The following is a 25,641-nucleotide window of genomic DNA, read 5'->3' on the forward strand; positions in this document are numbered from 1 at the left end:
TCCTCGAGCGATACAATGAGTTCGTTATGAACGGTCTCTTCAAATGCGGCTTTGCATCAAATCCTATAGTTCCTGCTCTTGTCTGCGTATCGGAGGGAGTCGGATTCATGTTGCTTTCATTTTACTCCCAATTTTTTCGAACCGGAGATGTGATCAAGAATGGCGATGGTACGCATTCATGTACCTGAAGCGGTCATCACTGTACTCAATTAGCAACACCAGAGGTCGGCTCAGAATGTGATAAGCGCTCGAGGTCAAGCCGTGGAGAGCTTTGACGATGGTGGACTGGAAGTGTATGAAGTTTCTGGCCATGGTGGTGGATTTATTTCGAGGGTCGAGAAATTGGGACGGCGTTTGTTGTCGTATCGGTCGGAGAGATGAGAAAGCTCTTTGAGCTAGTTTCGCCAGTCGAGAACGGAAGCGTTTACGGGGCTTGCGTGGTAGCAAGGGAATGGTCGGGGCCTGCTGGACTGTACAGAGGTGGTGCTCAGGATGGGGAGGTGGTGCGACGAATCTGTGAGGTCGTTCGATGGATTACTGCTTTCGATCTCAAATTTGCCGAGCAGTGCTCGTATTATAGTGGGAAAGGTATGGATTCCGGGCCCATCAATGAGATCTGCCGACACGGCGAATCGAGGACCACAGTAGCGGCTTCACATAGTGCGACCGACATTTCTGGTGAAGTTTTATCATTGCGCCCCATACATGTCGGGTCATGCGAGACCGCCATGAAGGTACTCCAGGCCAAGTAGAATGTAACCACGACGGTAACCGAGAACACGATCGAGTCGATGGCTGCCGGTTTCTGACTGGAGATATTGGTACAGATACTATTCGATGTGTGGTCAGGCTCGAAAGTTGACGGGCAGTGGAAGGAACATGACCGGCATTATGGCCTCGGCGAATTGAGGCTGGCCAGAGACGTAGAGAAGCAGAAGCAGAACATTGGAATTTGGTAGTCACATAGACAGCAGAAGCCAGACTTGTTGTTTTGCTTGTGAACATAAAAAAAACAAAGAGCATTCCTCGCGGATACTTATTCCACCCAAGGTAGATCTACATTCGACCTTTTCGATATCGGAGCACATAGTCGGAGGCTTACAGTCGGCTCTCCGTAGTAAGGCTAGATCAGCAAGACGGTGGCGAATGGGAGCGTGTCTCGCAGACATGAAGGGCTGGGGTCTTCACAAGGTTGGCCAGACGCCAGCGTATCCAGCCCCATAATGTATCATCAATTGCCGCAAGAAGTGAAGATGGATGTCAACTACTTCGACAGGTGGCATTCCCAGATAACGCCCGCCAAACCACGCCCGTCTAAACGGGGTTTCTCTGCATGCTCGGTGTCGAAGGTCTGCGTTAGCGCGTAGCCAACCCGGGCCTAAGCGCCTCGCGGGGTTGGTGTCGGTGACTTCTGCGGCGGGGCCCAAACTGCCGACGAGACAAAAAGCTCTGCCCCTCCACTAAAGACCCTTCTTTCCTCTCAGTCCTCTCACTCACTCCTTCCTCCCTCTACATCCCTAAATTCCTCTATATTCACACTCCCCAGCCGCAATCATGTCTGGACAGCCCGCCCACACCTTCAAGGTTGCCGATATCTCGCTCGCGGCCTTCGGTCGCCGCGAGATCGAGCTCGCTGAGAATGAGATGCCTGGTCTGATGCAGACCCGCACCAGGTACGCCGGCGAGCAGCCCTTGAAGGGTGCCCGCATTGCTGGTTGCCTGCACATGAGTACGCCAATTCTTACCCCTCCATTGCCCCTCACTTGAAACTAACACGTTTGCAGCCATCCAGACCGCCGTCCTCATCGAGACCCTCAAGGAGCTCGGTGCTGAGCTCACCTGGACCTCGTGCAACATCTTCTCCACCCAGGACCACGCTGCTGCCGCCATTGCCGCCTCCGGTGTCCCCGTCTTCGCCTGGAAGGGCGAGACCGAGGAGGAGTACAACTGGTGCTTGGAGCAGCAGCTCACTGCCTTCAAGGATGACAAGCGCCTCAACTTGATCCTCGACGACGGTGGTGACCTCACTGCCCTTGTCCACAAGAAGTACCCCGAGATGCTCAAGGACTGCTACGGTGTGTCCGAGGAGACCACCACCGGTGTCCACCACCTCTACCGAATGCTCAAGAACAAGGACCACGGCCTTCTCGTTCCCGCCATCAACGTCAACGACTCTGTTACCAAGTCCAAGTTCGACAACTTGTACGGCTGCCGTGAGTCCCTCGTCGATGGTATCAAGCGTGCCACCGATGTCATGATCGCTGGTAAGGTCGCCGTCGTTGCTGGTTACGGTGATGTCGGCAAGGGCTGTGCCGATGCTCTCCGCAGCATGGGTGCCCGCGTCCTCGTCACTGAGATCGACCCCATCAACGCCCTCCAGGCCGCCGTTTCCGGCTACCAGGTCACCACCATGGAGAAGGCCGCTTCCCAGGGTCAGATCTTCGTCACCACCACTGGCTGCCGTGACATTCTCATTGGCGAGCACTTCGAGGCCATGCCCGAGGACGCCATTGTCTGCAACATCGGTCACTTCGACATTGAAATCGACGTTGCCTGGCTCCGAGCTAACGCCAAGTCCGTCACCAACATCAAGCCCCAGGTCGACCGCTTCCTCATGAAGAACGGCCGCCACATCATCCTCCTCGCTGACGGTCGTCTCGTCAACTTGGGCTGTGCCACCGGTCACTCTTCCTTCGTCATGTCCTGCTCTTTCACCAACCAGGTCCTCGCCCAGATCTACCTCTACAAGGCCGGCGACGACGCTTTCGCCAAGAAGTTCATCGAGTTCGGCAACTCTGGCAAGCTCGAGGTCGGTGTCTACACCCTGCCCAAGCAGCTCGACGAGCAGGTCGCCAACCTCCACCTTGCCCACGTCAACGCTGAGCTCTCCGTCCTCACCGACGTCCAGTCCGAGTACCTCGGTCTGCCCAAGGCCGGTCCTTTCAAGAGCGACATCTACCGCTACTAGATTTCTTTTCATTTGTTCAAGAGTTCAACACGACGTTATGAGTTGGGATGATACCATTTCGAAAAGTTTTTGCCTCAACGGCAGACATTGTTTAGATTTTGGGGACTGGGGATTGGAAACCGGCGTTAATAATAACTTGACATGTATATCATCCGTTTGGCCTTTCAACCATGGCCAAACACGCGGTGATGGAATACTGTATGAGCGTGGGAAACGCAAGAAGAGACTACTTTAGGTAGAACACAAGGTCGCTGCGTAGCAGAATGCTCGAAGCGCACCTGCCCATCGTCCGTACACGGATGGGATGTCAATCCAGATACGTGGGTTCCACACCCACTTGCTGCAACACAAAACTCTATTTCCCTTCGATTTTCGTATAAGCTTTCGGATGTCCACCAGCCTCATCATGCACTACACTCGACTCCACAGCGTCGACGCAGGACTGCCCAACTCTTCTCGTCGACCTCCACATCGGCCCGGTCTATCCAACTGACACCTGCAACGCCAGCGCATCTCGCCGTCGTCGCATACCCGAGCCTCGTAACCTTCTCACCAGGCGAAGACGTGACCATTTCTTTGCCTCTCCTTGCGTTACCCCCCACTCCCTCGCACCTGCTCGCAAATACTACGCTCTTACCCTTCGCACCACAGTCTGAGTGCACCACATGCAGCCCAGCATCTGACAGCTAGCTACCACAACAGCTTCTGGCCTTGCTCCGCGGCATCGGATACGTGGGGTTTCGCGACCTGCGAGCGTACAGCTTGAGCTTGACTCACAATGTACCCTTCACTTGAGAAACGAACGTAGTACCTCCCCCTTCGTTTCCTCAGATTACGTTTCACGCCGCGCCACCACGCCAACGCCCTCCCTTGACAGCTGGACTGTACATATGGATGCACTACTATCGTGCTGTTCGACGACAACGAGCTTGCATTGCATTAGGCAGCCGTCAAAGCCCGCCTACCCGTCTCCTCTCCGCATGCTCTAGTCGCGTTTCAGCCACGCCTGCCGTCCTACCTGCTGTGAACCACGCGGATGTACGTTCAGAAACATCCCTTAGGACGTGCCTTAGCGCATGCAATAGCCCAAGGTGACATCCAGCAGGACATGTGTACCGAGGAACTTCCCGTGCTGTACAGAGGCTTCGTCGGTACCAGAGAAACGCACGAAACGACGTTTCATCTTCGCGTTGCTTTTCCTGGTGGAGGTTCCAGAAGCCCAGCAAGGGAACTGGAGAGGCCGATCTCGAGTCTCGGAGCCAGAGATCACATCTCGAATGGATGCATGCGTCGTTGAGACATGGCATGCATACCTAGACATCTCCCAAGTCGATATTACACATCCTTATATTGATGCCTACTTCTATACAATATGTACTTCCGCCTAGGTAGAGTCAAACGCCCAAAACACGCCTTATTCGGGCCCTCCGCTGCTTCTTCCGAATGGTATCGCGTGAACAATGCCGCTTGCTATGGATATCCAACAGACATACGCCCGGTCCATGATGTGGATCTCAGGAGACGAAGGAGGTATCAAACAACGAAAGGAACAAAAAAAGGACAACAGAAAATCCCCGCTTTTGCAAGAATGCGCGGAAAAATGAACAGAACAGCAGACTGAAAGGTAGTTGAGAAGGGAAGTCGTCGTCAAGCGAAGATGAAATGCACACCAGATGAACAAAAGGAAACCGCATGCATGCTTGGTCCAAGTCATCAGCGTAGACCAATGACACTCTGAATACGTGTTAGCTGACTCTTCGTGAACAACCGAGCGTGAGACATACCATCTCCAGCGTCCAGACTCTCCTGATCCACACCTTGAGCTTGCCTTCAACACCCCTAACGTTGTCGAGCTCTACACCTTCCCACCAGCATCGTCGGGCAGGCTTCCTCCAGAAGAGGAGCAGCTTCTGGGCCATACCTACCGCATTGCTGTTGGCCAAGTCGTTGCCCTTGATGTCGGTTCGTAAACGGGCCAACGCGATGCTGCAAATAACGGCCTTGTTCGGCTCTCCGGCTCGGTGGCCCCACCGGTCATCGTGGTTGAAGCCGCTAGTTTGAAATCAATGGGAGGTTCTTGAAAAAGGAAGATGGATCAAAGGGGATTGAGTCTTACCCTGCCGTCAACATCTCAATCAGATGCTGCTCGGTCGTTCCAGGCTCCTCGCTCTTTCGTAGGCCGGAGAAGATACCGTCTTGCTTGAGGAGTGCCTCACCGGCCGCTCGCTTTACTTCGATCATGTCGGGCTGAGAGATGTCGCGGTGAGGCGGGATCACATAGAAATCTAGATCTTCTCGAAGCACGATGATACCCGCACGGTCCTGCAGCATGTCTCGTGCGGAACCGTGCATGGGCTCAATGGCGTGGGCTTCGGTCGGGTGCTCTGGAACGGCAGAAGGAGAAGGGGGCGATGCAGGGATGGTCTGGGCAACAGTTCGAAAAAACTCCAGCATGTATTGGAGGGAGTTGGGATCATACTGAGAAGCGTAGAGATTGTCAGATAAGTATAATGCGGGGTTGGAGAGATGATAACGGATCGCTTGAACGGAGTTGAAGCGGACGTTGGGAGGAGAAGAGAGATCGGGGGCACCAACATCGACAGGGTATACATCACCGTCGTGATACTGATTCATGTGGCCATCGGGGAGAAGTCCATTAGGAAAGAGAGATAGAAGAACAAATTCCGGGAGAGTAAGGAGCTCGTCACGAGAGAGCGTGAAGCGGTTTCCTCTGTGACTGGTCAGCTTCGAAGCAATTGTTTCATATTGCTTGCCTACCTCAGCTCGAGCGTGATGTTCTCATCGGATCCGCCGAGCGTGTTTATTGGTGGACCACCGCTCTGCTGCGACACCTGCGTGATGATGCTTGCGGGACCTCCTGCAGACGCCATGACGTATGTGAACGATTCAAGCGGACTGTATCCTTCGCTATAGGGTGGCGGCGGTTCGCCGTCGTCGATGTCCTTGCTGCTGGACCCGTCTTTGGTGTCGCGTGGGAGCGCGGCCTTGGTCTCAGCACAGGCGGTTGCAGAGGACGAGGACTCAGTAAAAGGCGGTGCAGGAGTGAACGCTGGCGGCGATTCGTTGTCGTCTTCTTCACAGTCCTTGTCGGGGTCCTCGTTGCCGTGTTCTGAAGGAAAGTATAAGGGAGGGGGGTACGGAGATTCACCGGCTGTAGCGAGAGTTCCTGGGTCTTCTGCGGAGGCAGTGACCGTGTAAGGTGGACGAGCGTCGCTGCTATCGCAGGAGTGGTGAGGCAAAGGAGTGACTACGGACAAGCCGTGGGTATCGAAAGCCTGCGTATGCGACAAGATGCCGGTTGTACTGTGTATTGGGCGGGAGTAGCTGGGCGGGTTTCAGGGCACGGCGCTCTGGCAGCGTAGTGGAGATGTGTGGGCGCGCAGTCGAGTCACAGGTAGGCCAGAAGCATTGGAGGCCCGCAGTATGCAGCGTCGGGAGCGGTGTCGGAGAGGTGCGTGATGGGATGAGGTCGAGTGCGGTGAATCTTGGAAGGTGCCAAGCTCTGGGGCTCGCGCACGGGCCCGTAGCGCGCTTCCCGCCTGCTGTTCATCACCTAGGAACCCCACCCAGCATATGTGGTCGTTGTCGAGTCCCGAGACCACAGCTTTATCGTTGCCAGCTTGCACAGCTGTGAGGTTGTCTCAAGTGACGATAGATCGTATCCTATCCCTGCGTATCGCGGCCGTTCAGTTCAAATTACCCCGCTGCCAACCTAGGAGCGGCTTCCTACAGCCGTTAGGAGTGTCCTGACCAACACGAGCGGCAGAGTACATGTTCATGAAAGCAAACACACTCGAGATCGCAGCTAGTGACGAGGTACTTATGTACGGGATGGATTCTACTTCTGGCCTCACGCGCATACCAATGCGACCATCAACGGGTGTCACGGGTGACGTGGGAGGCACATGCGCTTATCGCAGGTACAAAACCGATCAGATCTATTGTACTCTGCTACTACCCATCACGACTAGCTTAGTGTTTCGCAACTACACCCGCCTCGTTGGCTTGCGCGGTAATCCTCTTCTTGTAGTCCTTGACCGTGCCATCGAAATGCTCGATTGTGCCGTTGTCGCACACCCACAAGCTCTTACAGACGTTCTGCAACATCGTCACGTCGTGGCTGACCATCAGCACACCGCCCTCGAACTTCTGCAGCGCGTCGGAGAGCGCGTCCATCGCTTCAATATCCAAGTGATTGGACGGCTCGTCAAGTACGAGAATGTGCGGGTTTTGCAGAGACAAACATGCGAAGGCGACACGAGACTTCTGACCTCCAGATAGCAGCTCCATCTTCTGCAGACCGGTCATGCCCGTGATACCGAAAGCGCCGAGGTGACGGCGGTACTCTTCGTCCGTCCTGCCGTGGTACTTCTTCGACATGAAGCCCACTGCGCTGTCGTTCAGGTCCAAGGCGTCGACGTGGTGTTGCGCGAAGAAGCCCACTCGAAGACGAGGATTCTGTGATATCAAACCTGATGTCGGCGCGAGGGCGCCGATGAGCAGCTTTAGAGCTGTTGTCTTTCCCGCACCATTGGGGCCGACAATGCCAATCCGGGAGTCGAGCTGCACATCCAGGTCAACATTCTTTAGCAAGATTTTGTCTGGACTGTAGCCGAAGGTGACACCGCTCATCTGAATGATGGGCGGAGACATCTTCTCCACTTCAGGAAACTTAAAATGCACGCTATATTCAGCTTCCGGGGCTTGTAGCACCGGCATTTTCTCAAGCTTCTTGATCCTGGACTGTGCTTCTGACGACTTCGCTGCATTGTACCTGAATTTGTCGATGAAGGCTGCAAATAGGTCAGCCATAAAACGGAGGATTGACCGTGCATATACGAACCTTGCAGATGGGCGCGCACTTCCATTTGCTTTTCGTATTCTCGCTTAGCTGTCTTGCGCCGTTCTTCCTTGGTGGCGTAGAACGATTCTAATACAATTAGCCATGTCTCACAGAGCCTGAATGACGCGAACGTACCAAAGTTAGCGCCTTTGTAGTAGTCGAGGCGCTCTGAATGTTGGTGGATGATGTCGGTGGCTACCTCGTTCAGGAACGCCCTGTCGTGAGATACGACCAACACAGTGCTTGGATATCCTTGGAGGTAGTTTGCTAAGAACGTGATGGATGGAACGTCCAACATGTTCGACGGTTCATCCAACAAGAGCAGATCGGGTTCGCAGAACAGTGCTCGCGCGAGAGCCAATCTCATCCTCCAACCACCGGAGAATGTTCTCGTAGCAAACTGTTGACGCTCTGTAGAAAATCCCAGACCTGCTAAGATGCTAGCTGCTCGAGATTCGGCCTTGTCAGACTCCATCTCAGCAAGCTTAGAGTGAACGTCACTCAGAGTTTGGTCAAGACCTTCTCGCTGCTTGTCCAGTGCGGCTGCATCAGCTGATGTATCGGCCATGGTGGCGCGCTCTGCTTCCAGTTCAGCTAGCTCTTTGGTGATTTTCTATGCAAGATTAGATCAAGTCTCTCTTAGAAATGTACAGATGCTCACATCCTGCTCCTTGAGAAGGTGCTTCCGCCAAACATCGGCATCCAAGACCGCTTGTAATGCCGGAGTGTCGTCACCCATGATCTGTCACGGTCAGTCACTGAAGCTATCACAGTCATGTTCGACATTACCTCTTGCTCGACGTGTAGAATCGAGATATGCGTCGGAATCGCCACCTCACGACGACTCAAAGCCCTCAAGAGTGTGGATTTACCGATACCATTCTGACCTACTAGACCGTACCTACGACCATAGGCAAGGGTTAGAGACGTGTCTGACAGTATACGCTGGCCACTGATGGAGATGTCAAAGCTGTCAATCTTGATGTCCTTGCTCTTTGCGCTAGCATCTGAGCCCAACATCAATGGGTTGACCTGCATGTAGAAGTCCTCATAGCTCTGGGTCTCATTTGGCTGGTTGAGCAGCTTAGACGCCTCATACTCGACGTTCTTGAATTCCTTGCGGTCCTGCTTTGCCTTGAGCTTGCGTTCGGCCTTCTCAAGCTTCTTGCGGTCGACCCTGGACTCTACTTTGCGGGCGTTGGCAGACTCAAGATCAACGCCACCGCCGGCCAGCCCGAGCGTGGTGGACATGTGCGTCCGCGAGCCCACGTGGATTGCTTGATCCAGCTTCCGGGCTGACGGGGCCATCTGGCGGCGCTCGCCGTCGGTGCCGTTCTGGGCATTGAGGCGCGAAATGAACTTGTCTACGAGGTTGTGGATCGTGGTCTCATTCTGCGCACTGAGGTCGCCCGATGCGGAAAGGAGCAAGGCGGTGATGCTAGCAGCGGCTTCCTCAAGGGGAGAAGGGCCATTGGGGTCCGCGTCAGAGGTGAAAGAGTTGGCAGCATGGGTCAGGTAGCCAACCGAGTAATCCGAAAGGACGGGGTCGATGCCAGGGATCTGGGCTCTGATTTCAGCTTCCATGGTGCTGCGGGTGGAGGCTTGTCCGACGCGGTCACTGTGGGATTCAAATTTCAGACGACGTGTGGCGTCGGCACGGTCTCGCTCGTGGGAAAACGGAAGATGGGCTCGGCGTGCTGCGTCGACGAGGCTATCGTTTCGCTCTCGGTGCAGCGGCGACAAGTCTTTGCTGGTGCGGTGCCGGTACAAGAGCGCAGCGCAACGTCTGACGAAGCGACGGTTTGTGGATGTGTTTGGGGCTACGCCAAAGCAGCCGCAGCCAATGGCGGTGGTCGAAGGCCTGAGGAACTAGAGAGCAGAGACGCCGGCCGCAGCGCAGGAGCACATTTGCCTCTTTCGCTTGAATCGCCTCCAGGATCTCCCGGCTACGTGCATCTCTGGTCCATCATCCGCGTTCGCGAGCCGTCTCGCATCAGCCGCCAACAGTGCCGCCCTGACGCGCTCCTGCCAAAAGCACTGAGTCCTGCCGTGTGTGCCGGAGCTGTGCGAGCCCACGGCGTCTTTGCTGCTGCTGCTGTAGTCGACGCAGACGGCATTGGTGTAGCTGGCCGTGTCCCCAGGCGTGTTTGCCATGCTGCAAGCACCGAGTGGGCACGCCGCGTGCTATGGCTAATACCGCCCTCGAACCATCAAACTCTTGCTGGTCGCGCTTCTCCGCCTTGCTCTGGGGCTGACGTGCCTGCTGTTTCGGCCGCCCGATGGCAGATGCAATTGGGAGGCAGCCGGTTCCGCCATCCTTCTCGGACCATGATGCGGCCTTGCAGTGGGGTTGGCCAGCTGCGATAGGCATGAGCACGTCAGATAGATGGACAAAGAACAGGGCGGCGTGGGACGGCGGGCTGAGGCTGCGCATCGTCAACAAACAAATCTCCACTCTGCGGTTGCAGGGCTTCGCGAGCAGCTTGTCCGGCTCGCGAATCGCCGGCGTGCGTTGTGCATCCAGTAACGCGCCCAAAATAGTCTACCACGATTCCAAGCTGCGAGGGACTTGTCCCTGATTGCACCGCGCGCCATGGCAGTAGCTCCATGCGCCGTGTATCAACGCACATGGAGACTGTCAATGCGCGGCCTGCAGCTGCACAGCACAAGCTGCTTGCTCTGATCGGCGGTCCTGGCAGCAAACAAAGAGGCAAGAGGAATTGCAGCAGCCTGAGGCGCTCCAGTCGGCGCGAACGACGTCTGAGCGCGTGTTTTGACATTCCGCCATACACAACACTGGGCCCAATTCACCGGCAACAGCTCGCTAAACCTTAGCGGCGCGTCTTGGTCGACGATCCCAGAAGCAAGCAGCACCGGATTTCTTCTTGCCTCCGCGCTCCCTCGAGACTCCACTTTGCTCAGCCCGTAGGCTGCCTCCCCTCTTCCTCCTTGCTCCGAGATGCAGTGCTTGCTGTGAGCATACGTAGTAGGCGACCCCACCGTCCGACGCCTGCAGCGAGAGTACCAAGGTACACCGACTGCCAGCATGCTCACGGCGCCGTCACGAGCAGTAGCATCGCGTTCGAGTGAGCCCGTCTGGCGGCCCAGTCAATAAAGAAAGAGGATGAAAACGGTTCCCACGGTAAATACTAGAGCCTCTCCTCCCTCGCCGTCGTGTGTGTGTTGCGGCTCTGCCTGCGCTGCGCTGCCTCCTGTCCCTTGCATCCGTTGTTTTGCGACTCGACGCCTTCACGGCGCTGGCCCCGAGAGCGGCGGCAGCTTGCCCAACCCGTACATGCCATCTCTGCCCGCCGTCGCACAAGTGCTTTACTGACGCATTGCCGTGATACAGCTTGCTGCCACTGCAACTCTGCTTGGTGCTTCCGCACTCGGGCTAGGATTCGGTCGAGAAACAGAACCCCCGTACCCGTCGAGGAAGAGGAAAGCCGCTTCAGCACAAAACGAGCTGGGTCGCCCGTCAACGCAAGCTGCTGTGCAAACCACCACCGCTGCGACATTCACCGCCGCCGCCGCCGCTCCCCCGCCCAGCGCGCCCCATCCACGCCCTGCGACCTCGCGCGCTCCCACAACAGCAGCCCGCTTCAGTAGTCATGAACGTCGACCTCTGAGGCGATTGACGGTCGGCGACCCGGCCTCGCAACCACTGCAGGGCCCCATCGGGACCGGTTACACACCTCCAGGTGAACTGAACATAAACGAGCTGGACCCTGCCGCGCGCCCACAGTCAAGGAGGGCGTCCTGGATCAAGCGCCTCTCCACCATATCCAACTCGCAGCCCTCCAGCCGAGACACCAGCCCTGGCCCCCTCTCGCCCTCTGTGTCGTGCTCCAACGGTTCAATGGCTTTCTCGCATGACGGCTCCACCGCACCCATGATCCCGGGTGACCGACCTCCCGCTCCGCTACCGCCCAACAAGCTTGTCAAACGCTCGTCGTCGGTCCGCGGTTCTCAAGAAAGACCAGCCCAGAACAACACGTCTCGGCTGCCGTCGTTTCGCCGCCCTGCCACCAGCCACCAACGCTCTGCCACGCTGCAACATCGGACAGCCCTGCTTGAGATGACCGTCGAGAATCCCTCTTCGGACGACCAGCAACTGCAGCCGAGTACGGAAAGCGAGGTCGAGTACACGCACTTCTTCACGGCAAGAGTGACAAAAGAGAAGACACTGTCAAAGCGCAAGGGAGCTTTGTCGTCGAACGCAAAGGCTATAAAGAGGATATTTCCAATGGACAAGATGCACAGGCCAACGCTGCTGATGGCTCGCTCTGTTTCGGCAGGTGCAGCTTCACACGTGGTCGAGGATTCGGAAACTGAAGAAGAGACCGACAGCTTGTACTTCGCGAGCAGACCTGGCACGCCGCTCAGTCCCACTGTCATTCCAGCATCGCAGGGTGATCCATCCCAAACCGTGGACCGTAAACACGACCGCTCGCCTGTTGACAATGCCGACAGCAACGCGACACGTGCGAGACGCTCCTTCTCCATCAGCAATTTGCTTTCTCCAGCTTCCAAGCCACGGACTACTGGACTTCCCGGAGCAAATCTGGTACGCAAGATCAGTCAAAGGAGGGTGAGCTCCGACCCCCTCTCTACGATGGAAAAACGTCGAAGTAGTACTGCGCATGGAGAATCCGGAGCTGTCTCCGGTCGGCGAGACCTGACCGACCCCGCGCTTGCTCGACGCGAGATATCGACCTCGTCGGGACCCCACCCTAAAGCACGACATGGTGCTCTTGCAGCCTCGCTCGCGTCACCGCTGCCTGAACCACCCCATCGCGCCGCTTCGAAGGCAGATCCTACCACAGAGTCAATGCGCCCGGACGATGTCAAACACTCAGCCGCAGCCGCTACCAATCAGCCGCCGCCCTCGCCAACGGTGGCTCAGACGGGTGCACGGCCATCCCGAAACTCCATGGCTCCGTCCGAACAGGCCTCGACATTAGTAGGCTCAGATAACGATGCCCGCGGAGCAGGGACAGGGGACGAGGAAGATGCAGACATCCAAAGTGAAACCGTCTTTGATTCGCTGCGCACGGGCGGTGCAAGGAGTACGTCGGGCGCTCGTGGCCCGCGCATAGAGACTATATTTGATGAGTCGCCCCCATCCAAGGTCAAAGTCACAGCGCTGCGCGATCTCCTCCCCAAAGGAACCTTCCGGGAGCAGACGCTCGATGCTGCTCCCGGGCAACTAAGCATCGCCGAGGAAGAGGAGAGCATCTCGACCCCGGTGCGCACCGTTGTCCCCGACCGGTCCATTCACGATTCACCTACCTATTCGCGAGGCAGCACTGCGCCGCTCTTCCCCAACCTGATACCCTCTTCGCCTCCGGATATGCCGAAGCCTCTAAACTTGGGAAGACTCGAATGGGATTCAAGGATCGAAGATGATGGCAGCAGCAGCGCATGGTCGGTAGATGATGATGACGAAGACTCTTGGGGCGATCTACCACCACGCCTGCCAGCCATGCTCGTAGCTACGCCTGTTCCGCTCGGGCGTCACACGCCACAGTTATTCGCTTCGAAATCTAGTCCAAAGCCTACGACTCCGCAACATCCCAACTTCGATCACGGTGATAGGGATGCTCGCAGTAGCATATTCGATTGGTCAGAGCAGCAACCTGCCGATAAAAGCTCAGGCAATCGTACACCGCCACGTCCGAGCACAGTACATGGGAAGAAGGACGCAGATCGTAGGGGTGGTCGAATTGTTGGTCGACGAGCGCCTAGCGGGTTGCACGCCCGCAGCCAAAGTGTGCCTGTCGTCCCGGATGCTACAGGGAAACGTAGCACAGTTGTCACCAATAAGTTCGGCACCTGGGGTGTAGGAAGCAAAGGGGTTACTGAAGATTGGAACGACGACTTCGATTTCTCCGATGTGGACGAAGAGACAAGTGCACCGGGTACAGTTCAATCGCCGAGGGTTGACAGCGGCATGGCAATGGTGGTCCCCAATCATATCCAAGAGCAGCAGAACAACGTTCTCGCGAACATCGGTCTTTTGCGCGAGTGGGGGCTCCTGATCGAAGAGCTCAAGGAGCAAAGAGTCCGAGCCGCCTGCCTAGGTATCCTTGACGGCCCACATGTCGCGATGTGGGAAGAGGTGGACGCTATGATCGACCTTGCCGACCAAGAAGCCGAGCACGAGGGCGTCCCTCGCTTATCTCCAGCATCATCGCCTGGCTTCGACGAAGTTGCCTTCGATGACGTGTCACGCTCTAGTCCTATTCCTAATGGCGCAGAGAAGCGCAGGTCGGGGTTAGCAAGCAGCGCGCTCGGCAAACGCAACACGCCATCCAAGTCTCCCCCTAACAACAGCTCCAGGAGAAAGACTATTCTTCCACCGAACCATCAAATATTTGGACCGCAATCTTCGCCCGTACCTCCCAAGTCCAGGTTCGAATCGCCTTCTACCCTTGCGGACATCACCCATCACGTTGGACGGCCTAGGAAAGATTCCGAAGCAAAGGCTCGCTCCATCATAGAGGCGCTGCAGAAGAGGAGAAGTACTCATGAGTCTCTCATGGATGTGCAAACCCCACAGTCTACGAAGAAAGTCCCATTCGATACCGCAACCCTTCGACGCATTGTCCCGCACGTCAATGGGTTGACTCACAGGGTCAAACAAACGTTGCGAGAAGCAGAAGGGCTCTACTCAAGCCCTAGCACAAGCCCGCATAAAGAAGCCGAGGCCCCGTTAAGCAAGGAGTACCTTGCAGAAAACGAACTATCTACGCAGATGAAACTAATGACGGTCATGTAGATCCAGAAGCTACGGCGAGAGGATATGACAGCGCTTGAGCGTGCAGGTCCCGCTTGAAACCCAAAATTTCCTTTGGCATCAAAAAGATTTCCTTCCAACTGGGGTCCTTTTCCTTAGTCCTGGATAGCGTTCGAGCAGCCGAGTCGAAACCACATTTTGGCTTCGCGATTACTGTATCTTTTCATGCTGCTATTGGCTACTATGAGCCAACTTTATCGCATTTGCAGCGGCGTTTTCCCATTACACGCACACAGTTCAGCCGCGAGGAAGCCTTGGGCTTTGTAATTCATGTGGACACGGACCCATTGTACACGCGTGGAAGAATAGAGAGAAGGCGGGGCTATCTCTTGATGCTGTTTACGGAACGTGTCGACGTTGGATGGTTGATGCAGTCGGTTATATTTCCTCTTGTTTACCCAGGTGCACGAGGCGTTTGCCAGAGTCTTGCTCCGAAGAGCACAGATCTCGCTTTCAGTACTTTGTTAGGCATGTACAAAAGGAATGGGGGTTCTAGGTCCAGCCGAACCGATCCAACGATGACGCTTGAGACGGCCAGATGCAGCTGCTTGCTTCAGGATGCCGTCCCCTCTAGCAAGCAGCACGGCACGTATGAGAATAAAGAACACGAATATGTCTTACAGCTGTGCCCAATTATGCCGCAATGTCATGGTGAATTGTGACCCGAGCCGCTCCTTGTCCATAGCGGAGATGCTATGGCGGATGGATGCTCCGATTCGAGTTGAAGCGAGGGATGTTCCCTGGAACAACGCTCCTCCGGATGCTGCACGTTTCGGGACTTCTGACCGTAGGCTATAGACAAAGTTCAGCGGCGCGGGCGACGGAAAAATTGACAACTGGGTTGTCCATAATAGTCGTGACCAGAGTCCTGCCTGAGGCCGATGCTTCTTTTGGATGGGGTCTACACAAGCTCCCGCAGTCCAGCGCCTCAACAACGGAGCGTCTCCGGCTTCGTTGCACCCGTGCTGTACAGCCCGTATATCCTAAGGGTTCAAGTTACCCTTAGGCACGGATCTGCCCGCACGAGCCGTGAGCCCGTAACGCGGTACACCATCACTACTTGTAAACACCGAGAAGCCATCACAGTGCAGTGACATTTTGCCTGAGGATAAACACTCCCTGTAGGGCCAGGCCTATGCTCAACATGGATCTGCATGCACTCCATACGACGCACGACCTACTGCGCGATTGCACTAACGCCGCTCCTTGGTCGCCTTCGGCTATACGATGCAAGGTAGATCGGATGACAAAACCCTTTGTTCAGCCAAAGACCGATGGTGGAGGATCGGAAGACGTCGAAGCGATGAAACACTTGCCACTGCCCTAGAGAATGCGCCACTGCGCTGGTACTCTGCTGCCAATGCCCTCTGCGCCTTGAAACGTAGCCGCGTCCCAAGACCCTCGGCTTACGCGGGGCAGCGAGAGCATCGTGACTTATGACGACGGGCCAAGCACCGCGAAGAATGCATGAATTCGTATTGAAGAGGAAGGCGGGAAGCTGTGTAGTGCTTGCGTTCCTCAATTCGACACGCACTGTCCTGTTTGTCCGGCAGTGACTCTTCTCGTACGCTTGCTGCCGTATTGAACGACAGCACGCACCAGTTGACGGCTTGCCTTACGACAACATCACGACGCGTAGGATAATCGATTTGTCAATTTGTTCGCGACAAGGCGTACCTGCATGATATAGATTGGGTCAAACCGCTCCCCTTCCCCGCGTCAGATCCCCCAGGGCCTTCCGCGCACGACCATTCGCCAAGGACGTGCTCAGCTCCGCTCTCGCCTCATCCAACAACGGAATAGAATACCATGGCGCTCACTCGCATACTGGTCCTCGCATATATTGCGCTGGGCGTCCGGGCGCAAAGTACTACTGCATCCGCTTCGGCGTGCGCGTCAACGATTGCGCCTAAGAATGCAGCACCTAGCGTTGCGAGTGGATGGCGGGCGGACGTTGTGGCGAATGAGTTGACGAGTCCGAGGGGCATTATCTTTGATAGTGAGGGAGGTTTGTTGTTTGTTGAGCAGGATCGGGGGATTTCGAGGGTTAAGATTAGTGGGGATGGGGGTTGTGCGAGGAAGGATGGCAACGCAAGTTTGATCATTGAGGACGAGTCGGTGAGTCGAAGATCATATACATCATCTGTCTTGCACGATATCAATCCGAATCGCGAAGATATTCATGGCTGGACTCGCAAGGCCATGAGCTGGGTCTCAACATGGCCTTGAATACGTACTTGCTAACACTGATCTAGTTGAACCACGGAATCGAACTCTCGGAAGATGGAAAGACGCTCTACGCTTCTTCATCCACCGCAGTCTATGCATGGGACTACGATGCGAGCCAGGGCCGCAACACATCCGGTCCGCAAGAAATTATCGGAGGATTCGGCACCTCTTCTGGACATTCCAGCCGAACTCTTCTCCTGTCCCGCAAAGTACCTGGACTGCTCCTCGTCAGCCGTGGCAGCCAGGCAAACCTGGATTACGACACCCTCGATAGAAGCACTGGCGTATCTACCATCAAAGCCTTCAACCTCACTAATGCTACCGACTCAGCGTACAAGTACGCGGAAGACGGTCTACTCCTTGGATGGGGTCTGCGTAACTCCGTGGGTGTGGCTGAGGAACCCGTGACAGGGGGTATCTACTCTGTCGAAAACAGCGTCGACAACTTCAATCGATCAGGCGAGAATATCCACCAGAACAACCCTGGAGAGGAGATGAACTTCCACGGCTACCTCAACGGCACACAGACTGACGACCAGGGAGGCAACTACGGCTATCCAACTTGCTTCGCCGCCTGGAACGTCGCTGACATCCCAAACAACGAGGGTATCGAAGTAGGCACGCAGTTCGCAATCAACGAGCAAAACTCCACGCTCAACGATACTTTCTGCAGGGACGACAGAATTGCTCCTCGATTGACCTTCCAGGCTCATCAGGCACCACTGGATATCAAGTTCAACCAAAACGGCACCGCTGCTTGGGTCACCTTCCACGGGTCCTGGTATGTTTAAGTTCAAGAATGCTACAGTCAGCCTTGATACTAACATCACAAGGAATCGCGACGAGCCCATCGGCTACAAACTCTCATACATCGCCTTCGATGGCGCCGGCTCTCCTGTCGCAAACTCTACCAGCAACTCCTCCGCCGTCGATGTGGTATCCAACCCCGACCTCTCAAAGTGCCCTGACGAGTGTGTCCGGCCTGTCGGCCTAGCATGGGACTCCGAGGGCCGCTTGTTCATGAGCAGCGATGCGACAGGCGAGATCTGGGTTGTCACTAGGGAAGATGGAGGTAGTGCTGAGGATGCGAGTCCGAGCAGTGGGCTGCCGCCGAGTTCGACGGGGAGCGCACCCGCGGGCACGAGTAGTCCGGGGGCGGCGAGCGTGAATAAGCTGACGGCGGGACAGTTTGGGATTGTGTGGGCGGGGATTTTGGCGGCGCTGGTCTGATGGATGAGTATCGAACATTCGGTTATTCGCTTTCGCGGCGTTGGTATCTGAACTGAGGGGTAGCAGATTTACTACATATACATAATGATCGTTCACGGGCATACGAGTACAAATTATGGCGCGCTTACCGTCGGAATTCTTAGCACGTTCACCCTCAAGAGATATTGCGGGCTTTGGAGATGGACAATTGCAACCAGCATCTACGGGTTCGTATTGGCTTACACCAAATGATTCGGTACGGCTTTTGTGGTCTCTGAAGGTGGGCAAGTACTGGACCACTGGCCACCACGTGGTCTACCTTCCCACTGTCCCTGCCAGCCGTCTGCACCCACAGCTGTCCCTCCACCTACAATACAGTGTTTAAAGCACGCACAAAATGCTCTTGGAAGCCTACTCTTTGACGATAGAACGTAGAGGTACGCAAAGGAAGTGGGGTGGGCACGAAAATGCAGCGTCTCGCCCTGCCTTCACTTCCCGACCTCCGTTTGCTCCCATATCTGGTGGGCGTCTCACCAGGCAACAGGCCGCTTGCAACGTTGTTTGATCCGTCCCTCACCCTCCAGACCTGCAACTTCTCACCTCGAGCGTCGCCTTTTGACGCGCAAGAGCTGGGCATCAGGGTTCGAGGAAGTTACGCTTCAGAGGTGCACACCAGCGCGATCGGACTTCCGGTCTCTCGTCAAGACTGCCGCAGCTTTTGTCGTATTGCGTAGCACGTGCCGTCGTGTTTCTCGCTGTCAACAATGGCTCCAACCGAACCTTCGCATTCGACCGCGTTCAATACGCTCCCCATCGAGGTTCGTTATCACAACACTACATCAACAGCACTGACCTTCGCAGCTGAACAAGGAGATCGCCCACCTTCTTCATGATCACAAGGACATTGCCAGCTTCAAAGCCATCTGCCGCGCTACTCGCAATGCGATTGATGGAGACAACTTCTCCTTCTGGCGAGCCAAGTTCTGCGAGGACTTCGCGAGGCCAATGAATAAAACCAACATGCAGCTGTGCCGTCAGTACAAGGAGCGTTGGCGCCTGCTGAGGCGGTTCGTCACCATGAAGACGTTCCCCCAGTACCAGTTCGTGCGTGGTCATAATCATAACGAGAAGGCTATTGTGAGGATCCTGGCGGGCCTGATCAATGATTCCTTTGCGGGCAGCGCCCAGTCTGGCAATGGGAACCGTCCCCATTGCTTGAACATGGTACGCCTGAGGGAGTTCGTCTTGAACTCGACGCTTCTGCTGGGTGGCAGGCGGCCTCCGGCTCCGGTGGCCTATGAGAGCCCAGCCGTCCACACAATGCTCATCGCCGTCAGGCTCATGGCTGCGCATTTCCTCTTGGGCCAAGCGTTCCAGACAGGAAGCTGGTTCGCACTGGATGAGGCGAGAGAAGCCGTCTATGCTGCTACCAAATTTGCCCCCCTGTTTGTAGGCCCCGGTGAGGAATTCCTCCACTTTGCGTGGTTCAACCATTGCATGAACTTTTTCCGATGCTACATGACAACTCCAGGGGCCGGACTCCTTTATGCCGTGATGCGAGGCTTGCCTGCGTCGCAGAGGCCTACTGCATGGGAGGGACCCTTGAAGCCAGGCGTTTCCCCAATCGGAACTCATTGGAAGGGTACACTTGCTCACCAGACATACGATAAGCTTACCCGTTTCCGGAACAATCCCAACTCGGACCGCGAGGCCGACCAGATCCACACCGATCACTATGTCGAGGATGGCACCCTTCAGGTTAGAACATGCACTACTGGCATTGCTTTCGCTAACCTCGTTAGGATCTCTATCTGGGCTTTTTGTCGAAGGAAGAGCAAGACACGATGACTTGGCCGGCAAAATTTGAGAACAGCCTCCATTCGCGTCGCTACCGTGATGCCGCCGCCAAAAAGATGGCTGCTCGGTATGTAGACCCAGCACCCTACTGGTCGTGGTATCTTGTTTCCGTTGTGTCACATAACACGCTGCTTCTGATTTGACCTCGAGTCCGCTAATGCTCTTCATCAACGTAGACAGGGCAAGCGATTCACGAGCGACGTCCCCCCGGACGACAGCATTCGCTTCGAGGGCCGGGGCAGAGACATCCACGAAGACTTCGCCGCCTCAGGCTGGCTCAACCCCCTCCCCGACCAGTGCGGCATCCCCGGCTGGCAGCGCATCACCTTTATGAAGCATGACGAGAAGGACATCAACTACATCGTAGGCAATGACTTGTGGGCCTGTGAGGGTGTGGTCTTGCCCGGCGGGAAGATCATGATGGGCCGCTGGTGGTACGTGGTAAGTGCCATCTGGACAACTTTCAAGCGTGCGCGTCCGGCATCGCGCATCATGGGTGCTGGGCCGTGTGCCATTATATCGAGCTCTGCTGACTGGGAACACTTCAGGACAACAACATCCTTTCCGGTGAGGAGTATAGCGGCCCGTTCATCTTCTGGGCTGTGGAGCCCCCAGCCGGTTATTGAATAGGAGGATGAGAAGTCGAAGCCCAAGCTCGAGCTTGAGGGCGAGGATGAGGAGTTAGATCCCGTTATCGCCCCATGGGTTTCCCTTTGTGCATGTTCAATATGTCGAGGCGTAGGCAAGACATGACTACTGTTTGTGTGCATGTTGGGGGCTTTGGTCTCCTTTGGATATGAGAAGAATGGATGCGTGTATACGAGATGGACGCACTCTGTGGCGGGGTGTATGGCTCGCGTGCAGAACAGGGTAGCAGCTTCCAACTCATGACTGAAAATTCTCTAAAAATCTCTCCTCAGCGTGCTACCTTCGTTTTGTGTCATGAATGTTCCCTCTGCCATCACTGCCACACTATGAGTGGATGTACTGGGAAGGCAGGCCCTTGGACAGCGTAGCTGAACAAGCGGTGATGCTCATCGTCATTTCCGTAAACACGTGCACCCAGGCTTGAGGAAAGGCAAAGGACATGAGTGATTCTGCGTGTGAATTCTAGACGTCTCACTCCAGGCACAGCGCCCATGTTTGTTGTGGTGTACCTTTTTAGTGCCAGTCACAAAACACATGTTGCCCTTAGGTGAGCACGTTTTGTGCTCGACGGTACAGACGAAGGATTGTGTAAAGAGAACAACGAAAAAGAGGCGGATTATATACCTGTTAGCTCGCTAGTCTCGTAGCTCGAGCTGAGGATGCGGTGATGTGGGATGGTGGTGCATACAGCATCTGTCTTTGGTGGTGGATGTCATCATGTAATATCATAGGAGAAATGTAGTGCGCTTTGCAGGCACGGCGGCCATCGCTGGTATGCCTTCAGGTTTTCGTGCCAGCAACAGAGCACATGCTCAGGAAGACACACTTGTTTTAGAGTTTCCCAAGCTGAGCATGGAACGTGGAAAAGAAGGGGAGGGAGGTAGAAGTAAAACGTGGGTTTTTATCTCTCTTGGAAAACTAGTCTCGTAGGAAGGGAAGGGCTTATAGTTTCTCAAATGCCTGGACGCGTTCCTATACGATCTCTGAGTCAATGGTTCCTAACACTACTTAGTGATGGTGATACTTAGCGGCAGTTCCCCTCCGAAAAGACATGCAACATGGTCATGAGGTTACAGCGTCCGTCAGAGAAGTTCATTGTAGTTTATAGAGACCGCAACAAGGCACATAAGACATGTAAACCTTCAGTTTTATTGTTGCAGATAGCAACTATAGGATTGTGAAGAGAAAGGCGAGCGTGGATGATGAGGTCAGTTATATGTACTGAGTCATAGTGACCGAGCAAAGCCTCCTAATTTCTGCTAGGGATAGCATAGAGGAGTGTGTTCCCGCGGCACTTTGTTAAGCGCGGCAAGATCCACGTACGGCGACACTGGTGGAGGTACTAAGCATCATCGGCACACGGGAATTGAGTGACTCTGCATGGAGGGTCTTCGAACGAGATCTCATTGCTATATGAAAGAAGATAGACTAAACAGACCAAGCCGAGCAAAGAACATAATGATTCGGACAGGATTATTGTTATATGAAAGAAGACAGACTGAACAGACCGAGACGGGCAAAAGACGCAGTGATGTATGCAAAACAAATGAAACCATACCGAGAAAAGAACGAACCGATGTGTACAGACCGAAGAACGTTATACCGAGCAAAACAGAGTAAGAGAGACTGGACTGAAAGTAGGATGGTAGAAAATGAACCGCCGAATTGGATAACAGGTTAGATCTACAATTCTAAGAGCTCAGTATACGCTCCAGTCAATTCTGCGTAACTGCTTATCAGCGAGTTTCTTGACTCTTTCACAGCCTTGAGTTCATCCTCGAGCTTTTTAGCTTTGTCTTGGAGAGTGTCGTGGCTTGTCTGCAGACTCGTCCTCTCGGTTCGGACTGTGTCAAGCTGCCCCTGGAGAGTGTCGCAATTGGTCTGTAGAATTGTCCTCTCGGTTCGGACCATGCCAAGCTGCCCCTGGAGTGTTGCCTGCTCCGCTTCTAGGGCCTTGACTTGTACCTCAAGCTGTTCAGATTTTCCTTGGAGAATGTCCCGGTTTGTCTGTAGAATGGTCCGCTCGGTTCGGACCGTGTCAAGTTGCCCCTGGAGTGTTATTTGCTTCGATTCTAGGCCCTCGAACTTCGCCTCAAGCAGTCCAACCCTATTGTCAAGAGTCGACTTGCGTTTCTCATCCTTCTGAGCGAGCTGGTTATCCTTCTCGGCGATGGTGTTTTCAAGCGCCCTGATCTTTTGCTCCTGTTCTTCGATGTACTTGGCTTGTGAAGCGCACAAATCGTCGGACATGTTGGCTGTAGGGAAGTGTGAGCGTGGTGAAAAGGGAGTGATGCCGAGGACGCCTCTTGAGAATCACGAAGCTGGGAAAGGTCGGGTGAGGTGGCGTGAAGAGGTCGGAAGAGTGAGATGTCGATGTGGAAGGAGCGAGGTGTTGATGTGGAAGGAGCGAGGTGTTGATGTGGAAGGAGCGAGGTGTCGATGCCAAAGAGGCAAGGCGTGGATGTGGAAGGAGCGGGACGTAGATGTTGAAGAAGCGAGGTGATGATGTCGAAAGAGTAAGGTGGAGATGTCGAAAGATGAAGGCGTATATGTCGAAAGATTGGAGTGTGGACTCGGAAGAGCGAGGAGTAGATATTGAAGAAGTAAGGTGTGGATTTCGGAAGAGCGAGGAGTAGATGTCGAAGGAGCGAGGTGGATGTCGAAGGAGCGAGGCGTGGATGTCGAAGAAGTGAGGCGTGGATGTCGAGAGTAGGGTGAAGATGTGGAATGAAGTAAGGTGGAGATGTGGAAAGAGTGAGGTGTGGATGTAGTAGAGATTTGAGATAGTGTATGATGTTTTTTATTGCTACCGAAGCAGGTAGACCAGCGGAGGGCTCAAACAATTGGTATCAGCTTAAGGAGAAAAGGTTCGGCGGCTGCGGGCGGTGCCGTTTTATATTGGGTTCCCATCCTGACGCGTCCGGTACACGTGCGCACGCGTTGGGGGAAGTCGCGGTGGATGCCGTTGGGAAAGAGCGACGAGCGTGCACTCTCACTGCATTCGATGGAGCAATAGGGCATTCGAACTACAAAAGAGTTGCCATTGATAGACTGACGCGCTTTTATAAGTAGCATGACCTAACGATTAAGAGCAGCGCGGCTTATGACATTCACTAAAACGGAGGTAGTGGCGCGAGGCTAGCGGGATAGTATCTGGCTGTCTTCTGTAGTTGACATCGAGAAGCACGAAAGGGCGGATAGGGCATGCCTTCATGGGGCGTCCAAGTGAAGACATGGCGAGTTGGTAAGCGCCGGTGTTCTCGTCAGGCGATTCGATGTATGGGAGGAGCTGCTCTACCAAAACCAATCAACCAACGGCCTATAAGCTGATAGTCATGAAGATTATAGAACCCCGCTTTTCCACATATTCTTTCATGGTAAGGTAGACACAAAATTTGTGAAAAGCACCGATAAATGCAAGACAGCCCAAGAAAGACATGGCAATGAACGGTCTTCTTTTGTGGTCTGTTAAACTAAACATGTGTATGCGGTATCTACAATTTTCACATCCAAAAAGCCGACTCCTTAAGGTGAAGTCATCCCGGAGATACTTTGAAGATGATCATCACCGCCAGGATCTGAAATATAGCAGACATAAATCACATCAAAATACACGGGACGCAGCTACGCATAGTAGAAGCGGACTGAGATTTGTCGCGCCGAAGAAAGAGGCAAGCCAGAGAAGGACATGCTGTCGCCCGCGCTAAACTTTGTATTGCAAGCGAGGACCAGAGGAGTGTGAAGAAGAGAGTTCTAGTACACGAGGGCAGATTTATATAGTTCAAGGTATACTCAGAATGGTCGGATGGAGTTATAATCGATGAAGATTGCCATCATCGAAATTCGACACACCCGGGTCTCATGGACGCGCGGCATACTCAATTGAATGCCTTAATACGACAGCCACAGCAGCAAAGCACATGATACTTTTCGAACTTGGATTTTAGTCTTGCTTAACAAGCAAGCAGAACGCGTGGAGAATCCGTATCCCAAGGAAGAGGTCTTATATACTACGCATTGATACAGAGCCCTTTCAGCATTTGCGTAAGATGCCTGCCTCTCGTTGTAGCTTGATGATGAATATGATCACTCAAGCTTGCACATGCTTGGACTCTTTGTCCTCGAGCGCGAAAGCTCATCGAGAGAAGACACACAATATCTAGGATTTGACACGGGAGATGCACCAGCAGATCTCATAGCATTTCGCATCCTTCCCTTTCAGTCTTACTAATTAAACAGTCTCCAAAAGACGTAGAGAAGAGATCATGTGAGAAATACATACCTTCCTCACCCAATTTGACCTACCCTCCTCGAACCTCGTAGTCATCCCAGCATCCGCCCGCATCGGTGATGCCACCCACCACCAGCTCACCGCAACGGATCCGACGCTGCTTCAAGACAAAGGCTTGATTTCTGTTTTCGATACTCAGCCAGGATCCACAGCAGCGAGACACCATGTCATGGAGGAGGGTGCGTTTTTGTCTTCCTCAATAAGGAAGCAGAGTAAAGAGGTAAAACTCAAGAGCACGAAGAATTTATATAGCATTCCGGATCTTCCCCGCCTCTTCTACTTTTTCTACTCGATGGAACAGTCATTGTCTATGATGATACTCTCCACCAACGCTGCGCAACAACCATGCCACGCAACCGAAAAGAAGCGCCTTATAGATGGAGTGTAATAGTAGTTTTAGTCCTCAGCGGCCAGCCAACGCAGCAAAGCCCATGAGATGTATGTAGTCTATTTTAGTCTTCCTCGCAAGGAGTGAGGTAGTGTGAAGAATAACAGACCTGCCTGCAAAAAAAGCCCGCTTATATACCTAGCACCTTACTTAGTCTACTTTAGATGCCTCTACGGACCTTACATTTAACTCGACATTTGTGGATTGGTGGTGATACTCTCCACCAACGCCTCTCAACAGCCGTCACACGCAACCGGGAAGAGAGGTGCCTCATGAGGGGTAGCGGCGTGAGTTTTAATCCCCAGCAGCCAGCCAACGCAGCGAAGCCCATTTGTTAGTCTTATCTTGGTTTTAGTCTTCCTCCCAAGCAGTAAGACACTGTGAAGAA

At 54.4% G+C, this 25,641-nt stretch overlaps 7 protein-coding genes across 7 annotated transcripts; 4 read left to right on the forward strand and 3 right to left on the reverse strand.

The window, feature by feature from the left end:
• Nucleotides 1–1,554: 1,554 nt before the first annotated feature.
• On the forward strand, nt 1,555–2,968 carry SAH1 (S-adenosyl-L-homocysteine hydrolase; the record flags this gene model as incomplete). The annotated part of the gene is made up of 2 exons (XM_056215023.1): nt 1,555–1,729; nt 1,785–2,968. 2 exons carry the CDS (start codon nt 1,555–1,557, stop codon nt 2,966–2,968), a joined length of 1,359 nt encoding a protein of 452 aa, XP_056072290.1.
• Nucleotides 2,969–4,681: 1,713 nt separating this feature from the next.
• On the reverse strand, nt 4,682–6,768 carry GCN20_1 (ATP-binding cassette, regulator of translational elongation; the record flags this gene model as incomplete). Its single annotated transcript, XM_056215024.1, has 5 exons — nt 4,682–4,702; nt 4,753–5,020; nt 5,085–5,699; nt 5,747–6,098; nt 6,702–6,768. The coding sequence occupies 5 exons, from the start codon at nt 6,766–6,768 to the stop codon at nt 4,682–4,684; spliced, it is 1,323 nt and encodes a 440-aa protein (XP_056072291.1).
• Nucleotides 6,769–6,961: 193 nt separating this feature from the next.
• Nucleotides 6,962–9,416, reverse strand: GCN20_2 (ATP-binding cassette, regulator of translational elongation; the record flags this gene model as incomplete). Its single annotated transcript, XM_056215025.1, has 5 exons — nt 6,962–7,782; nt 7,833–7,919; nt 7,968–8,445; nt 8,494–8,574; nt 8,622–9,416. 5 exons carry the CDS (start codon nt 9,414–9,416, stop codon nt 6,962–6,964), a joined length of 2,262 nt encoding a protein of 753 aa, XP_056072292.1.
• A 2,027-nt stretch (nt 9,417–11,443) lies between these two features.
• N0V89_006256 (uncharacterized protein) lies at nt 11,444–14,613 on the forward strand (the record flags this gene model as incomplete). The annotated part of the gene is made up of 2 exons (XM_056215026.1): nt 11,444–11,449; nt 11,503–14,613. 2 exons carry the CDS (start codon nt 11,444–11,446, stop codon nt 14,611–14,613), a joined length of 3,117 nt encoding a protein of 1,038 aa, XP_056072293.1.
• Nucleotides 14,614–16,440: 1,827 nt separating this feature from the next.
• N0V89_006257 (uncharacterized protein) lies at nt 16,441–18,090 on the forward strand (the record flags this gene model as incomplete). Its single annotated transcript, XM_056215027.1, has 3 exons — nt 16,441–16,749; nt 16,887–17,641; nt 17,694–18,090. 3 exons carry the CDS (start codon nt 16,441–16,443, stop codon nt 18,088–18,090), a joined length of 1,461 nt encoding a protein of 486 aa, XP_056072294.1.
• A 743-nt stretch (nt 18,091–18,833) lies between these two features.
• On the forward strand, nt 18,834–20,552 carry N0V89_006258 (uncharacterized protein; the record flags this gene model as incomplete). The annotated part of the gene is made up of 5 exons (XM_056215028.1): nt 18,834–18,887; nt 18,931–19,827; nt 19,872–19,993; nt 20,103–20,367; nt 20,475–20,552. The coding sequence occupies 5 exons, from the start codon at nt 18,834–18,836 to the stop codon at nt 20,550–20,552; spliced, it is 1,416 nt and encodes a 471-aa protein (XP_056072295.1).
• A 1,705-nt stretch (nt 20,553–22,257) lies between these two features.
• Nucleotides 22,258–22,824, reverse strand: N0V89_006259 (uncharacterized protein; the record flags this gene model as incomplete). The annotated part of the gene is made up of 1 exon (XM_056215029.1): nt 22,258–22,824. The coding sequence occupies one exon, from the start codon at nt 22,822–22,824 to the stop codon at nt 22,258–22,260; it is 567 nt and encodes a 188-aa protein (XP_056072296.1).
• Nucleotides 22,825–25,641: the final 2,817 nt, after the last annotated feature.

The sequence above is a fragment of the Didymosphaeria variabile genome, assembly GCF_027946475.1.
Source record: "Didymosphaeria variabile strain IMI 356815 chromosome Unknown scaffold_4, whole genome shotgun sequence".
Classification (NCBI taxonomy): Eukaryota; Fungi; Ascomycota; class Dothideomycetes; order Pleosporales; family Didymosphaeriaceae; genus Didymosphaeria; species Didymosphaeria variabile.